Consider the following 17,886-nt stretch of genomic DNA (forward strand, 5'->3'; position numbering starts at 1 on the left):
TGCTTAAGATTTGTGGTATCCACAAAGTTTTAATCCACAGTTCCCGCTGTCTCCCTGGACAACACATTCAGTTTTCCTTTCAAATAAGTCCATAGATCTTTTCTTGCTTTGCGTCCACTGAGCCCCTTCCTGCAACATCCAGCGTCCGCCAAGACATACACCAATCCATTTTCCCTGTTGCCAATGACACATTGATCAGCGGTCAGCGGATAAAAACATTGGTCAGCACTTTTTACAGTGGCATTTAAGCTGCCCGACCCCCCCAAAATGACCAAATGCAAAGTGGAAAACAGGGATTTCAGGACCTGATCAATGACATCGGAGGTAAACCATCTGTCTCCTTTCCCCGCCTGCTATGTGCGGGGAAAATAGCGAATTGGGGGACAGATACGGGAGAGGATGCAGAGGGAGACCTGCACAGGGGAGCTGACAGTGCAGGACACAGCAGGAAACGCTGCGCAGTGAAGTTCTGAAGACAGAATGCGCCATGAGCACCATAACACAGACAATTAACTTTATAAGAGGCAAAGGTTAAATCATCAGCAGTTTCGGAGGAAACAGCTTCTGAATTTAGTGACGTGCCTTATACTGAGGTGCAATGAGCTACCCGAGGAAATCTGTCAACTTCATGAAAGTAAAGTAAAAGTCTCAGCAGGGCACAGGGATGAAAGGTGGCTGTGTGAGAAGCATCCATACATCCGTGGAGCTTCAGGGATGGGAACTTGTGATTACAGATGTGATTGCAAAAAAAAAAAAAACAAATAAAAAAATCAAAGCAGGTCTCCACAGCTGTGTTAGCAGCTGTGTTTTTTGCTGAGAAACTGGACACACTGCACAGTTTACGTAGCGTTTTTGTGACTGTGAAGCGCAGAAATTCAGTTTTTATCTGAAAAATTTGCAAATTTTCATCAGCTTGAAATGTATTCATTTTCCTGATGTTATTTTTGAAAAAAATCTAATTTTATATTTTATTTAATGATTTGAGGAAAACATTGCTGTATTCTGGCCATTCAAATTCATATTGCTGATTAAAATTAATCCTGTTGGGCCCGCGACTCAGACTGTGTCTTTAATTTTGGCCTGTCCTGTGAGTTTGACAGCCCTGGATTAAAGTAATGGAGGTGGTGGGCGTGACCAAAAATAGATGGGCTGCAGCAGCGTTACTGATAGGTTTTAGCTTTTGACTGACAGATTACAAGCACAATAGACAGATGTGCATTTTGAATGACTGACGGAACATCCATTAACCCTCTCGTCTAGTCTCGTCTTGTCAATGAAAACTCACTGATGTCTCGTCATGTTTTAGTCATCAAAGAGCCATGTTTATCTCGTCATTGTCTCGTTATCGTCATGAAAAAGGGTCAACAATTACATTATTTCATCATCATCATCGTTATCGAAAACAACACTGGTTCCACTTTCTGAATCCCACTGTAACCCCTGAGTATCGTCATGTTTGTGTTTAGGTGGAGGCACAGTCACCCTCTACTATGGAGGACACAGAGAACAGAGCTGTGTTTAAATTCCCTTTCACAGTTTGTGTCCAACATAAAAGATTCAAGCTGAGTGTATTCATTAGGATTAAAATATAGTCTTGGGGCATACCCGGTAGGTGGCTGGGGGTGGGCCAGGGGGATTCGGGTGTCTGATGGCTCTTGGCCTGGAGACGGTGGCTGCCATTTTGTGGTTTCTGTGTCCGGGCCCTGGTTGTTGGTGGTAGGGGCTTGGATGGATGCTCTTATGGTCTTGGGGTGTGGGGCTGGAGGTCCCGTGGTGGTGGGTGCTGGTCCCATCAGGGTGGCCAGCTTCCTCTGCGGGGGCCAGGGTGCAGGGTCTGGGGCCCTGGTGCCCGGGATTGCCCGTTTCCCGGTTGGGCCCCTCCCTGCGCTGGAGGGGTCTGTGCCCCCTTGGGTGCGCCGCTGTGTGGGGTGGGTTGGCCTGCGTCGGGGGGGCTGGCTGGCATTCTGGGTGCCCCCCCATGGGGGGTGGGGTGCTCAGTTGCGGCAGCAGCAGTTACCCACATGGGGCCGGTTGGTTCTGACTCAGGACCACTGTGTCTGTGTGTGTGTGTGTGTGTGTGTGTGTGTGTGTGTGTATGGTGTGTGGGTGTGTGTGTATATGGATGTGTGTGTGTGTGCGTGCGTGTGTGATATTTGTTGTCTTTTGTATGCGTGTGGGGGTGTGAGTTGTGTTGTGTTCACAGTGGGGTCAGTGGGTGCCGGCCTGGAGCACGGTGGTGTCCTGGGGGTGTGGTCAGTCAGGCCCTGGACCTGCATTCCCTGGGGTGCCTAGTGAGCCAGTAGCTAGCTGGCTCTCTTCCTCCAGGGGGTAGTCCTCTGCCTCCCAGTCATATTTATCCTGACCCTTCCCCTCCTCCCACTCAGTTAAACATCACATTATGCACACGTAGGTTCTTGGGGGGGGGGGCTCGTGCTGCGGTGAGTAGGGCCACCTCCTCGGCTCTGCTCGCTGTGCTGCGTGATGTCCCACTCCTCCTTTTTTAATTGCATTATACAGTTCACAACACATCATAGTACATATAGGGCCTTGGGGGGCAGGTGTGTCACACAGTGGTTAGTGGGTGGCACTGCTGAGGTGGCCCCACTTGTCTGTTCACTGCTGCCTGCTCCTCAATTTTATTTACATTTTAGACATTGAGGGCCTTGGGGGGGCAGTGTGGATGGGTGCTGTTATTCAGTGGGTCAGGAGAAGAAGGCTAGTCAGAGCCCCAAATGGGTGTGCCTACACAGGGCCAACAGCAGTTTTGCCATTTGTGGTCCCTATATGGGTTTTCTGTGGGCACACCCACTATAGGTTGCCCACTGAAACCCATGATATAGGGTCAGAAGGCTAAAAGTACTATAGGGATTGCATGGGCCAACCCACAGAAGCACAGATGAGGGTGTTCTGTGGGCAAGCCTACTATGGGTTGCCTACAGAAAACCTCACAGGGACACAAAAGGGCAAAATTGTTATGGGCCCCACATCAACCCCACATGGGCCCCACTTGAGTTTTCTATGGGTAGCTAATAGTGGGTTACCCACAGAATTCCAGGTTGGGGCACAAATGGGCAAAACTGCTATGGGTTTTCTGTAAGCAAGCCCACTGTCGGGTGCCGACAGAATCCCTTCTTTTGGGGTCCAAAAGGGCGAGACTGCTATGAGTTCTGTGTGGGCAACACATTTGGGACCCATGTGGATAAGTATGGGTTTGCCCTGCTCACATTTCACCATACTTTCACTGTAGTTTATTGGCTTGGGACGTTCTGAAATAATTTTCTAATTTTGTTTTGTCCATTTTTTGCAGATATGATTTTTTTTTTTTTTTTTAATTTATTTTTCAGATATGATTTTTGCAGATATATTTTCAGATAAGTGAGGTCATTTATGGACGACTGGCAGCTTTACCACTGCCCAGGAATCCAAAAACCATAACAGATTTTTTATACATGTAGACCATTATTTCATAATGGTCTTGCAACATGCAGTATATATTATAGCTTGCTGTTTTGATGTAAATATCAACAATATGATGACATGAACCTTACAAAAAGTAAGGAAATTTGTGTTTGGTCAATTATTTATTTGTTGTAACAATGCTTCTTGGCAATAAACCTTATACCAGGGATCCTCAAAGTCCAGGCCTCGAGGGCCAGTGTCCTTGAGGTTTTAGATGTGTCTCTGATCCAACACACCTGAATCAAATGGCTGAATTACCTCCTCAGTATGCAGTAAAGTTCTCCAGAGTCCTGCTAATGACTTCTATATTTGACTCAGGGTGTTGAAGCAGAGACACATCTAAAAGTTGCAAGACACCGGCTCTCAAGGCCTGAACTTGAGGATCCCTGCCTTATACCTTTGGAAGGCCTGTTTATTTCACTTTAAATGGTCCCACATTTGTAAGCTACACAGCAGAGTTTATGTGGGTTGTACCCATGAAAAACCTGCCAAACCCTTTCTGCCAATGTCAAACAGCTTATTCTAGTTTCAGCCAGGAATCAAACCACCAACCTTATGAGTAGTACAGGGGTTGGACAATGAAACTGAAACACCTGGTTTTTTGAGCAAAACTGTGCTCTTACCCTGCTAATTGAACCTTGCACTTTGGTGCACTTTGGTGCAGTCCGAACAATCTGGAGCTAAATACGCTTAAGACTGTGGAGATGACAGTGGACTTCAGGACACACCCCTCATCATTGATTCCCCTCACTATAACTGACAGCCCTGTGATGACTATGGAGACCTTTAAGTTTCTGGGAACCACCATCTCTCAGGACCTGAAATGGGAGCTCAACATCAGCTGCAGTGACTAAGAAAATCATGCAGTCCAAAGTAAAAACTGATTTGTCGTTTAATGACAAAACTCGCACCGCCAGACGGGAATGCCGTAAAGCTAAACGTAAATGGAAGAAGGACAATTTGCAAGTTCCTTCCAGATCCTCAAAAAACTGTTGGCGACACTATCAGAACATCATCAAGGATGAAAAAAGGGAATATCTGTCCAAAATTATTGCATCCCATCATGATAATTCACATATGTTGTTTAAAATGATTGACCATGCCTTTAATGCCCCACAGCCTGTCTGTGTAGAGCCATGTCCAAAAAACATGTGATGATTTTCTGCACTTTTTTAAAGATAGGGTAGCTGCTGCAAGAGCCCTTATTTTACCACCTAGTTATGATCCTCCTGCATGGCTCCTTATCCAGCTGCGTATTGAAAAATTTGAAACAGTGAATCTTTACAGACCCAGTTTGTCTTTAGTGGCACCGTATTAGAATGGTTAGGTCTTATCTGGCAGACAGAACAGGTCTGTAAGGTTAGTAGATTTTGAATCCTCATCTGCTCCCGTACTTTATGGGGTCCCTCAAGGCTCAATCCTCAGCTCCCGTGCTTTTCTCACTTTACTTGCTCCCATTGGGCTCAATACTTAGAAAACATGAGATCTCCTTTCACTATTATGCGGATGATAGCCAGATATACATGCCTTTAAAAAAGGTACACACTGATTAAGCCCCTTATTGCTATGTCTTGAAGACATTAAGGCATGGTTGGCCTTTAATTTCCTAAATTTTAATGACAAGAGACTGGGGGTAATGGTGTTTTTGTCCCAGTGGCTCCTAAGCAACATCTTCTTTTGACCTGGGGCCTTGGCATCTTATTTAAGGCAGACTGTCTCAAACTTAGGTGTTAAATTGATAGCGATCTTAAATTGGATTTTCAGGTTAGGGCAGTGGTTAAGTCCTGTTTTTACCCATCTTAGGCAATTGGCAAAGATTAAACCGATCCTTTTCAAACCATATTTTGAAACAGTGATCCATGCCTTCATTACATCTCGTCTTGAGTACTGTAATGCTCTTACCTTGGAATTAGTCAATCCTCCCTGACGCACCTTCAGCAACATCCAGAAATGCTGCTGCATGGCTTCTGATGGGGGCCAGAAGGAGAGACATATCACTCCTATTCTGGCTTCACTACACTGATTGCCAGTGCATTTGTTTTTAAATGTTTACATGGGCTTGTCCCCCATCTTATCTCTCTGAGCTATTAAACCCATACCTCCCAGCTCGTTGCCTCAGGGAAGCTGATCACCTGCTCCTGGAGGTACCAAGGTCAAAGTTGAAGTCAGGGGTGACAGAGCTTTTAGCGTTGCTGCCTCCTAAATTATGGAACAACTTGCTGTTGCATATTAGAGTGCTCCTTTATTGTTGACTTTTAACACTGCTCTTAAGACACATTTTATTCCCTGGCTTTTAATACATGCTGAGATTCATTTTATTTGTTTATTTGTGTTGGTTCTTCTTATTGTTGTTGTTGTCATTGTTATGTGTATTGGCTTATTTGATTTGTACAGGGGTTGGACAATGACAACTGAAACACCTGGTTTTTAGACCACAATAATTTATAGTATGGTGTAGGGCCTCCTTTTGCGGCCAATACAGCGTCAGTTTCATCTTGGGAATGACATCTACAAATCCTGCACAGTGGTCAGAGGAATTTTACGCCATTCTTCTTGCAGGATAGTGGCCTGGTTACGACATGATGCTGCGGAGGAAAACGTTTCCTGACTCGCTCCTCCAAAACACCCCAAAGTGGCTCAATAATATTTAGATCTGGTGAATGTGCAGGCCATGGGAGATGTTCGACTTAACTTTCACGTCATCAAACCAATCTTTCACCAGTCTTGCTGTGTGTATTGGTGCATTATCATCCTCATGCACGGCACCGCCTTCAGGATACAATGTTTGAACCATTGGATGCACATGGTCCTCCAGAATGGTTCGGTAGTCCTTGGCAGTGACGCGCCCATCTAGCACAAGTATTGGGCCAAGGGAATGCCATGATATGGCAGCCCAAACCATCACTGATCCACCCCCATGCTTCACTCTGGGCATGCAGCAGTCTGGGTGGTACGCTTCTTTGGGGCTTCTCCACACCATAACTCTTCTGGATGTGGAGAAAACAGTAAAGGTGGACTCATCAGAGAACAATACATGTTTCACATTGTCCACAGCCCAAGATTTGCGCTCCTTGCACCATTGAAACTGATGTTTGGCACTGGTACGAGTGACCAAAGATTTAGCTATAGCAGCCTGGTCGTGTATATTGACCCTGTGGAGCTCCCGACGGACAGTTTTGGTGGAAACAGGAGAGTTGAGGTGCACATTTAATTCTGCCGTGATTGGGAAGCCGTGGTTTTATGTGTTTTGGATACAATCTGGGTTAGCACCCGAACATCCCTTTCAGACAGCTTCCTCTTGCGTCCACAGTTAATCCTGTTGGATGTGGTTCGTTCTTCTTGGTGGTATGCTCACATTACCCTGGATACCGTGGCTCTTGATACCTCACAAAGACTTGCTGTCTTGGTCACAGATGCACCAGCAAGACGTGCTCCAACAATTTGTCCTCTTTTGAACTCTGGTATGTCACCCGTAATGTTGTGTGCATTGCAATATTTTGAGCAAAACTGTGCTCTTACCCTGCTAATTGAACCTTCACACTCTGCTCTTACTGGTGCAATGTGCAATTAATGAAGATTGGCCACCAGGCTGGTCCAATTTAGCCATGAAACCTCCCACACTAAAATGACAGGTGTTTCAGTTTCATTGTCCAACCCCTGTATCTGTACAGCACTTTGTTGCAGCTGCTGTTGTTCTAAAGTGCTTTACAAATAAAGTAGTAGTAGTAGCTCCATCCTCAAAATGGCCCAACAGAGGATGTACTTTCTGCTCCAACTGAGGAATTATGGTTTACCACAGGAGCTGTTAAGGCAGTTCTACTGTGCGATAACTGAACCTGTCTTGTGCTCGCCTATCACAATCTGGTTTGGAGCAGCAACAAAACAAGACAGGAACAGACTGCAGAGAAGTATTAGAACTGCTGAGAATATCATTGGTGCTCTTCTGCCCAACCTTCAGGACTTTTACACTTCTAGAACCAGGAAACACGCAAAGAAAATCATCTCAGACTCCTCACACCTTGGACATAGTTTATTTCAGCTCCTTCCCTCAGGCAGGAGATACAGATCACTGCACACAAAAACTGCCAGACACTCAAATAGTTTCTTTCCTCATGCCATCACACTCATTAACAGCTGATCAATAACACTGATCTCTACATATATTGCCTAATGTGTACAGAATAGAGATATTGCTGTTTACCACAACACACACTACACACTACACTTTAATGTATTTTATTATTTATTAGATTTTGTATATTGTATAGTATTGTATAGTATAGTTCTTAAGTTTACACTGCACCTCCCTTCCTTTTCTTAGATTTGTATTTGTTATAGTATAGCATTTATATTGAATTATATGACACTGTATAGTACTAGAGATACACCTTCAACCGGAAACAAATTCCTTGCGTGTGTAAACATACTTGGCCAAAATAAATCTGAATCTGATTCTGATGCAAAAGTTTGGGCGCCCCCTGATGATTTTCATGATTTTCCTTTATAAATCATTGGCTGGTTGGATCAGCAGTTTCAGTTAAATATATCATACAGCAGACAAACACAGTGATATTTGAGAAGTGAAATTAAGTTCATAGGATTTACAGAAAGTGTGCAATACTTATTTAAACAAAATTAGGCAGGTGCATAAGTTCGGGCACCCTTGTTGTTTATCGATTTGAATACCTTTAGCACTAATTATTGAACGCAAAATTTGTTTTGTAAGCTCATTGACCTTGACCTACATACACAGGTGAATCCAATTATGAGGAAGGGTTAAGGTGGCCAATTGCAAGTGTTTCTCCTCTTTGCATCTTCTCTGAAGAGTGGCAACATGGGAGCCTCAAAAGAACTCTCAGATGACCTGAAGACAAAGATTGTTCAACATCATGGTTTAGGGAAAGGATCCAAAAAGCTCTCTCAGATTTCACCTGTCAGTTTCCACTGTGAGGAACATAGTGAGGAAATGGAAGACCACAGGCACAGTTCTAGTTAAGGCCCGAAGTGGCAGGCCAAGAAAAATCTCAGATAGGCAGAGGCGAAGGATGGTGAGAACACAGAGCAGCTCTAAAGACCTACAACATCATCTTGCTGCAGATGGTGTCACTGTGCATCGTTCAACTATTCAGCACACTTTGCACAACGAGAGGCTGTATGGGAGAGTAATGCAGAAGAAGCCTTTTCTGCACACACACCACAAACAGAGTCACTTGAGGTCTGCTAAAGCTCATTTGGACAGCCAGCTTCATTTGGAATAAGGTGCTGTGGACTGATGAAACTAAAACTGAGTTATTTGGACACAACAAGGGGCGGTATGATTGGCGGAAAAAGAACACAGCATTCCAAGACAAACACTTGGTACCCACAGTAACATTTGGTGGTGGTTCCATCATGCTGTGGGGCTGTGTGGCCAGTGCAGGTACTGGGAATCTTGTTAAAGTTGAGGGTCGCATGGATTCCAGTCAATATCAGCAGATTCTTGAGAACAACGTTCAAGAATCAGGGACAAAGTTGAAGTTGGCTGGATACTTCAACAAGACAATGACCCTAAACACTGCTCAGAATCTACTAAGGCATTCATGCAGAGGAACAAGTCCAACATTCTGCAACGGCCATCTCAGTCCCCAGACCTGAATATTATTGAAAATCTGTGGTGGGATTTAAAGCGGGCTGTCCATGCTCGGAAACCATCAAACCTGACTGAACTGGAGTTGTTTTGGAAAGAAGAATGGACCAAAATACCTTCAACCAGAATCCAGACGCTCATTGGAAGCTATAGGAAGCATTTAGAGGCTGTTATTTCTGCAAAAGGAGGATCTACTAAATATTGACGTCATTTTTCTGTTGGGGTGCCCAAACTTATGCACCTGCCTAATTTTGTTCAAATAATTATTGCACACTTTCTGTAAATCGTATAAACTTCATTTCACTTCTCAAATATCACTGTGTTCATCTGCTATATGATAGATTAACCTGAAATTGCTGATCCAAACAGCCAATGATTTATAAAGGAAAATCATGAAAATTATCAGGGGTGCCCAAACATTTGCATACCACTGTACGTACAGCTGATCTGACCACCCTCCATCGAGCTTTGCAATCCAGAGCACTACAACTGCTGTACCAGGTGGTGATAGAGCGAGACAGAATAATGTTGATGGTGCATTGATAGAAGTTAATGAGTATTCTGGAGGCCACACCACCCCAAACCAAAAAGAAGAGCTGCTGTCTCGCTACTTTCACATCCACATGATGTGACCAGTTCAGATCCTCACTGATGTTGATCCCCAGGAACCTGAAGCAGCTGACTCTCTCCACCTCTGTTTCCTCGATGTGAATAGTGGTGTGCCCTCCATCCTGCAGTCTCCTGTAGTCCTGTATCTCCTTGGTCTTTCTGACAGTGAGCAGCAGGCTGTTGTCCTGACACCACGATGTCAGGGCTTTCACCTCTGCTCCGTAAAGCAGACTCGTCTCCATGTGAAATGCAGTGGTGTTGTCTGCAAACTTAATGATGGTGTTGGAGCTATATGTGGTCATAGAGTTGTCATGGGTTGATGGGATGGGACATCATGGGATGATGTAACACTGCCAATCTGCACCACCTGTGGTCTGCCAGTCAGGAAGTCCAGGATCCAGTTACATAAGGAGACAATGATGCCCAGATCCCGAAGCTTCGGGATGGAATTATGGTGCTGAAAGCGGAGCCAGGAAACTCAGGGAATTTGTTATGGAGAAATTACCTTACTCACCCACTTAAGTCTAACACTGTTGACTGCGCTTACTGGTATCATTTCTTTTACAAAAAAGTAGGCTGTTAGATTCATGATGTCACTGTGCCTTTTCATTGGAAGGCTTGGCGTGGGAAATGTCTGGGTCTGTAAATCCATGTATTGATGCAGTTTGCAGTGCATGTTGTTCTGCTTCTTTCCACTCTACTGAATTCCTCAGGCACCTGTTTACATAAACGTCCTCAACTTTTCAGCCTTCTGCTATGTCATTGGGGTATCATGTTCTGTAACACTGTCACTTGAGTTTCCATCAACATTTTCTGTTATCATTTTGTCTTTTATCTCACTCACACTCTTAACATACCTAACTGCAGTAGTCCAAAGATTAGTGCTGTTTGTGTCAACCTAACCTAAACTAACCCATTCAATTCAATTTTATCTATATAACGCCATATCACAACAAAAAGTCACCTTTAGGCAAGGTAAAGACCCTACAATAATTTCTGAGAAAACCCAACAATCAGAACGACCCCCTATGAGCAGCACTTGGTGACAGTGGGAAGGAAAAACTCCCTTGTAACAGGAAGAAACCTCCAGCAGAACCAGGCTAGGGAGGGGCAGTCATCTGCTGTGACCGGTTGGGGCTGAGGGGAGAGCCAGAGATTAATAATAACTAATGATTAAATACAGAGTGGAGTATAAACAGATTTTATACTACCCCAACCATATGATTGGTTTGGAGCAGCATTATGCTCACAGTCATTGGCTTTTCGTGTTGTCTGCCACAACATAGATTAAATATAGAAAGTTGATATAACTTATTCAATTTCTCATTTCTAGTTAGGAAAAGTTATTTCATGATAATTATCTTTATACTTTTATCACTCCAATCCACTCTGGTTCCAAAAGACCAACATGGTGGCAGGAAAACTCAAATGCTGAGGCTTCAAATGCAGAGTCCAAAACCAATGGGTGATGTCTGGGTAGTTACATTCATCTTTCATATACAGCAGAGGTGGTAAAAAGTACAGACATTCTGTACTTAAGTAGAAGTACAGATACTTGTATTAAACAATACTCTGGTAAAAGTTTAAGTACTGATTTAACTTCTTTACTCAAATAAAGTGAAAAAGTACAGGCTCTGAAATGTACTGTAATGGGAGAAATTGATCTATGCATGAAACATTTGTATGCATCATTTACACACTATTAATAAATGAGGGCCATTGAGCATTAAATGGGATCAAAGTCTTAAGAAAAAAAACTTACATTTTGTGTAAAGTTATTTATTGGACCAAGGGAATCCCATCCCCACCAAAAATGATTGTTGTTTTTTCATTAAGAAAAAGCATATTTTAAAACTTTGTAGAGGAATGGAACTAGTCAGATGACAACCAGTCTGGCACACACTCACCTTGGCATGTAGAGAACCCTCTCAGCCACGACAAATCCAACCCTGAAGAAAAGGTTACTGGCAGGAATGAAGGGAAACACCAGAAACAATAATCCCACCAACACCTCCCTACTATCTTGCTTCTGTATAAAAAAAAGAGAGAGAGAGAGAGATGTGAGCACAGTCAGAGCAAACAAACCAAGCAAAAAAAAAAAAAAAAATCTCCAAGTGAAGTCACTTTTCAGGTGTGCTTAAAACATCATGCCTGAAAGGCTTTTTAAATGGTAATATGTACTATTCAGACTTTGCCAAACACAGACACACTGATACACGCAGGATCAGCACCCATGACCTCCTCCTTCCGGTTCTTCTGGGGTCGCCACAGCAGATCATCTGCCTCCATCTCACCCTGCCTCTAGCATCCTCCTCTGCATATCTTCCTTCACTGCATCTATGAATCTTGTCTGTGATCTTCCTCTTTTCCTCCTGCCTGGCACCTTCATATTCAATACCTTTTGTCCAGTGTATCCACTCTCCCTACTCTGCACATGCCCAAGCCATCTCAGCCTTGCCTCTCTAACTTTATCTTCAATCCACTTATCCTGAGCTGTCCCTCTGATATATTTATTTTTAATCTTGTTCACCCTGGTCACGCTCAATAAAAATCTTAACATCTACAGCTCCACCTCCTGTGTTTTTGTTAGTGTCACCATCTCCAAACCATACATCATACCAGGTCTTGTAAATGTATTTTGTAAATCTTCCCTTTCAGTTTTGCTGCTATATTTCTGTCACAAATCAGCCCTGACACTTGTCCCTAAACAAAACACCCTGCCAACACCTCTTCTTCATTTGATTTGGGCACTGTCCATTGCTTTAGATAGTTGACCCCAGGTATTCAGACTCTTCACTATCACTGTTCCTTTCAGCTTCAATGTTACACCTGCCTGCCTCTCATTCACACAGGTATTCTGTCTTGCTTCTACTGATTTCATCCCTCTTTTCTCCAGTGTGCATTTCTTAAGGCTCTCTTCCACCTGCTCCCTCCTCCCACTACAGATCACAGTGTCATCTGTAAACATGAGCTCCTCAAAGTACCCATAGTCCACAAAGACTCCTGCCTGATCTCAATTAGCAACCAGTTCATCACCTTTGCAAACAAGAAGGGGCTCAGACCAGATCCCCGATCTAACCCTACCATCACCTTGAACCCATCTGTCACTGTTACTGCACACCTCACCATCATATAAGTCCTGCACCACCCTCACATACTTCTCTACCACCCCTGACTTCCTCATGCATTACCACAGTTCCTCTCTTGGGACCCTGTCATACGCTGTCTCTAGATCCAAGACGAGACAACTCCTTCTGACCTTTTCTATATTTCTCCATCAACATTCAGTGCTCTTTCTCAGCATGAAGCCATACTGTTGCTCACTAACCTCTCTTCTTAATCTATGTTCAACACCTTTTCGGATGGTCTCCTGAGGGATATCCTCCCAGACCTGGACTAAAGCATCCGCCAACTCCTGGCCAGTCTGTGGTGCAACGTCACGTTGGTGGATGGAGTGAGACATGATGTCCCAGATGTGCTCAATCAGATTCAGGTCTGAGGAATGGATGGTCCAGTCCATAGCTTCAATGCCTTCATCTTGCAGGAACTGCTGACACACTCCAGCCACATGAGGTCTAGCATTGTCCTGCATTAGGAGGAACCCAGGGCCAACTGCACCAGCATATGGTCTCACAAGGGGTCTGAGGATCTCATCTCGGTACCTAATGGCAGTCATGCTACCTCTGGCAAGCACATGGAGGGCTGTGCAGCCCTCCAAAGAAATGCCACCCCACACCGTTACTGACCCACTGCTAAACCGGTCATGCTGAAGGTTGTTGCAGGCAGCAGATCGCTCTCCACGGTGTCTCCAGACTCTGCCACGTCTATCACATGTGCTCAGTGTGAACCTGCTTTCATATGTGAAGAGCACAGGGTGCCAGTGGTGAATTTGCCAATCCTGGTGTTCTCTGGCAAATGCCAAGTGTCCTGCATGGTGTTGAGCTGTGAGCACAACCCCCATCTGTTGACGTCGGGCCCTCAGACCATGCTCGTGGAGTCGGTTTCTAACTGTTTGTGCAGACGCATGCACATTTGTGGCCTGCTGGAGGTCATTTTGCAGAGCTCTGGCAGTGCTCTTCCTGTTCCTCCTTGCACAAAGGCGGAGGTAGCGGTCCTGCTGCTGGGTTGTTCCCCTCCTACGGCCTCCTCCACGTCTCCTGGTGTACTGGCCTGTCTCCTGGTAGTGCCTCCAGCCTCTGGACACTACGCTAACAGACACAGCAAACCTTCTTGCCACAGCTCACATTGATGTGCCATCCTGGATGAGCTGCACTACCTGAGCCACTTGTGTGGGTTGTAGAGTCCGTCTCATGCTACCACGAGTGTGAAAGCACCACCAACATTCAAAAGTGACCAAAACATCAGCCAGAAAGCATAGGTACTGAGAAGTGGTCTGTGGTCCCCACCTGCAGAACCACTCCTTTATTGAGTGTGTCTTGCTAATTGCCAATAATTTCCACCTGTTGTCTATTCCATTTGCACAACAGCATGTGAAATTGATTGTCAATCAGTGTTGCTTCCTAAGTGGACAGTTTGATTTCACAGAAGTTTGATTTACTTGGAGTTATATTGTGTTGTTTAAGCATTCCCTTTATTTTTTTGAGCAGTGTAGTTAGGTATGGATCAGGTGGCCCTGAACCACCCCTTAGTTATGCTGCTATAGGCCTAGGCTGCTAGGGGTTCCTATAATTCATTCACCTTATTTACTCTGTTTATAATTCACTCTGTATTTAATCATTAGTTATTATAAATGTCTGTCTCTCTTCCACAACATGTCTTCTGTCCTTTTGCTGGGCGATATATTGAGTTTTTAAAAAAATATCGATATATTTTCATACACGATATAAGATGAGACAATATCATTTATATTGATATAGTCTATGTTGCATTCCAATCACACTTGTGGATCCTCCAGTTCACCTTTTTTTTTCTCCCGATTTGGCTCTGCCCAACTTCATGCTGCCCCGCCTCTCTCCCTCATGCAACTCACCCCTCCCCCTCCCCCTGGCCTGTAAATCATGCAGAACGCAACAGTATGGAGAAGGATAACTACAGGAAAGGAGCTACTGAAGAGGAGCTGGTATGTAAAAAGAAAAATAACGGCTCAGTTATTTGGAAATGGTTTGGTTTCAAAGCATCAGATGACCAGCAGAGTAATGTTACGTCCCGCGGGCCTAGGGGACAGGGGAGCAACATACGCCTTAAGAAAGGAACTAACGAAACCAGAATCGGTCAAACAGTAAATAGCGTTTATTAAGGAGTGAAACCAAAAAGGGGAAAACACAAAACTATCTCCCCCACGGGAGACGAGAGGCCTGTAAAGAGAACACACAAAACCAATCTCCAAACGGGAGACGCCACTTAACTTATTTAGGGGACCCAAAGAAAAGGAAAACCTGGTACGCACACCGGCACAACCACCCCTAAACCTCCAGAACCCTGGAGCACGTTGGTGGTCAACCCACAGATTTACACTGCTTCACCCCCAACACCACAGACTGCTTCGCCACCACTATCACCTCTCTCCGACCGCCTACTATGCCGCCTCCCTTGATCCCCAAATGCCCTGACCATGGGTGATCGTGGGCCAGCGTCAACACGTGCTGACGAAACGCAGACGGCACAACCACCTGACATACCACATCCCCGTCCTCCATCGCGTCTGTCTCTGGCACCCCTCCCCTGGGAGAGATCCACTTCCTCATCAAAACTCCGTCCTCTATTAGGTAGGAGGGCGAGCATGGCTTCTTGGGGTTTGAGTCGGTTACAGCTGCAAAACACTTCTGTAAATCGGGGTCGGCTTTCTGGGCGCTGATGAGAGCCTCCCTCGTCACCGGCATTTCAGGTGACAGCGCGTACAACAATTCAAGTCAATTCAATTCAATTCAATTCAATTTTATTTATATAGCGCCAAATCACAACAAACTGTCGCCTCAAGGCGCTTTGTATTGTGGGTAAAGACCCTACAATAATACAGAGAAACACAGTCTCACTCACGGAAAGCTTGGGCTTTAAACCACTAGCGCTCTCACCAACCCTGTCCTTCGTGTTCGTCCCGCCAGCGAACTCCCCCACCAGCCAAGTATCCCCTAAGTCAGCCTCCCCCGTTTTTTTTTGTGCCTGGGCTCGAGTGAGGACATTAGCGGGGAACACAGACGGACGGCAGTCCCCCAGCTCATCTAGCCCTAACCGGGGTGGATCTCTAACTTCAGGGACCAGGTATACTTTCTCTCCCGCGATGTCGTTACCCATTATGAAGTCCACACCCTTAACCGGAAAAAACGACCGAACAGCAACCTCAAACCACCCACTGACCAAATCAGAATTCACATACACCCGGTGCAGGGGCGCCTGCACATATCCCATCTCTACTCCCTGTAGCAGGATGTTAGCGTGACAGGAAGACGCCTCATTCATAGGCAGGACATCAGCCAAGATGAGAGATCGAGAACCCCCTGTGTCCCTCAAAATAGTGACAGGCCGGTCATCCGATGGTTTCCCCGTGAGCGGCCCTGTCCCCTTAAAGAGGAAGTGCTCAAAACAGGTCTCGGGAACCTTATGCAGGCTAGCCGCGGGTCTCGGCGAGGAAACGGTTTTAACTAATCCCACCCCCTGTAGTTTTGGGCCTTTCCTCTGTTTTTGTTTAAGCACCAGGCAATCTGCCACTATATGACCGGGCTTATGACAATAAAAACACAGCTTGTCGGTCTTGGCACCGGGATGCTTACTAGGCCCGTCTTCTTTAACATAAATGGCCTTATGGATCAGAGCGTACTCGTCTGCCAGCAATGCAGCCTGTTTCAACATCGATACCTTCTGCTCATTCAAATAAACAGATACGCGGTCCACACACAATTCTTGAATTCCTCCAACAATAACAGCGCCTGCAAAGAGGTCATGTCCTCTGCTCTGCATACAGCACACCATCGATCAAACAACAACTCTTTTTCTCGCACAAAATCAGCGAACGTCTTTCCTGTCAGCTTTCGTAGGCCCCGGAAGCACTGTCGATAGGCTTCGGGTACTAACTCATATATGTTCAACACTGCATTTTTAACTTTGTCATAACACAGGCTATCCTCAACAGAAAGAGAAGCATACGCTTCCTGCGCCTTTCCCGACAATCTACACTGTAACAGAATAGCCCATACATCCCGTGGCCAGTGCAAAGTGTTTGCTATGCGCTCAAATGCCCCAAAATATGACTCCACTTCACTTTCCCGAAAAGGAGGTACCAAGGAAATATTTTTACTCACATTGAATGTGGTGGGGCTGGAGGCAGAGTGAGCGCGGCTGCCGGAACTGTCACCCAGAGAGACGCACTGCAGTTCCAGTTCCCGCATCCGGAGCGCGGTGTCAGCTTCCAGCTTTTTTAATTCCAACTCTCTCCGTAGTTGAAATTCACGTTCCTCCTTCTCCTTCTCCATGTGAAGGCGAGCCATGCGCAACTTTACGCGGGCGCTTAACCGCGTTCCCGGTGACGTCCCACCCGAATCAGGGTCGAACCGGGGAAGGGTGACCGGCTTGTCCTCGTGGCAGCCAAGGGCGGCGGCCCGATCCCCTCCTCCGACAACGTCTCCCCCTCAGCTGGCACGTCAAGCACCCCCTCACTTATTAAGTGGCCAACAAGAGCCTCTCGCACAGCGTCTTTTCTAAGCGACGGGGCAACGGGAACTTTATAATACTTAGTAAGTGCCAGCAAGTCAGCCTTTTTACACTCATCCAATTTTTCCAGGCTGGGGGCGGCCACAAAGCCGTCGTGGTCAAACACCATATTGTCAATCACAAACAAAACAACCCGAGAAGCCACGCCCAACTTCCTCAGTCCTGCCTAGCTGCTTCTCCACCTGCCTGTCTTCTGAGGCTTACTGAGCTCGGGGCGGCTTTAAAGGCGAAAAACACAGCGGGCAAAACATCCCTGAAACGCCTACCCCCGACAGAAAAGTGTCTTCCCCACTCAGAGTCACCCCAAAAACAAGAAAAGGAAAACAACAAATGAGCGCTCGAAGGAAGAGCCTACAGCTCAGCAGAGCACTCCCCTAGCCTAGCTGAGGAAGCCACGCAAAGTCCCAACAACCACTATACACACACACACTCAGGCGACCCCCCCCCCCCCCCCCCCCCCCCCCCCCCATAGTGGAAGGGGATCCCGGATGAGCCCCCACAAACCGTTACGTCCCGCGGGCCTAGGG

General features: G+C 45.8%; 1 protein-coding gene across 1 annotated transcript in view; it reads right to left on the reverse strand.

Moving 5' to 3' along the window:
- tmtc1 (transmembrane O-mannosyltransferase targeting cadherins 1) overlaps positions 1-17,886 on the reverse strand; it is a 174,278-nt gene that overhangs the window by 16,001 nt on the left and 140,391 nt on the right. Inside the window, exon 8 of the mRNA XM_030725270.1 lies at positions 11,602-11,723. Within this exon, the coding sequence (XP_030581130.1) occupies positions 11,602-11,723 (122 nt within the window). The remainder of the gene's footprint in view (positions 1-11,601; positions 11,724-17,886) is intronic.

The sequence above is a fragment of the Archocentrus centrarchus genome, unplaced genomic scaffold (assembly GCF_007364275.1).
Source record: "Archocentrus centrarchus isolate MPI-CPG fArcCen1 unplaced genomic scaffold, fArcCen1 scaffold_52_ctg1, whole genome shotgun sequence".
NCBI classification, from domain to species: Eukaryota; Metazoa; Chordata; class Actinopteri; order Cichliformes; family Cichlidae; genus Archocentrus; species Archocentrus centrarchus.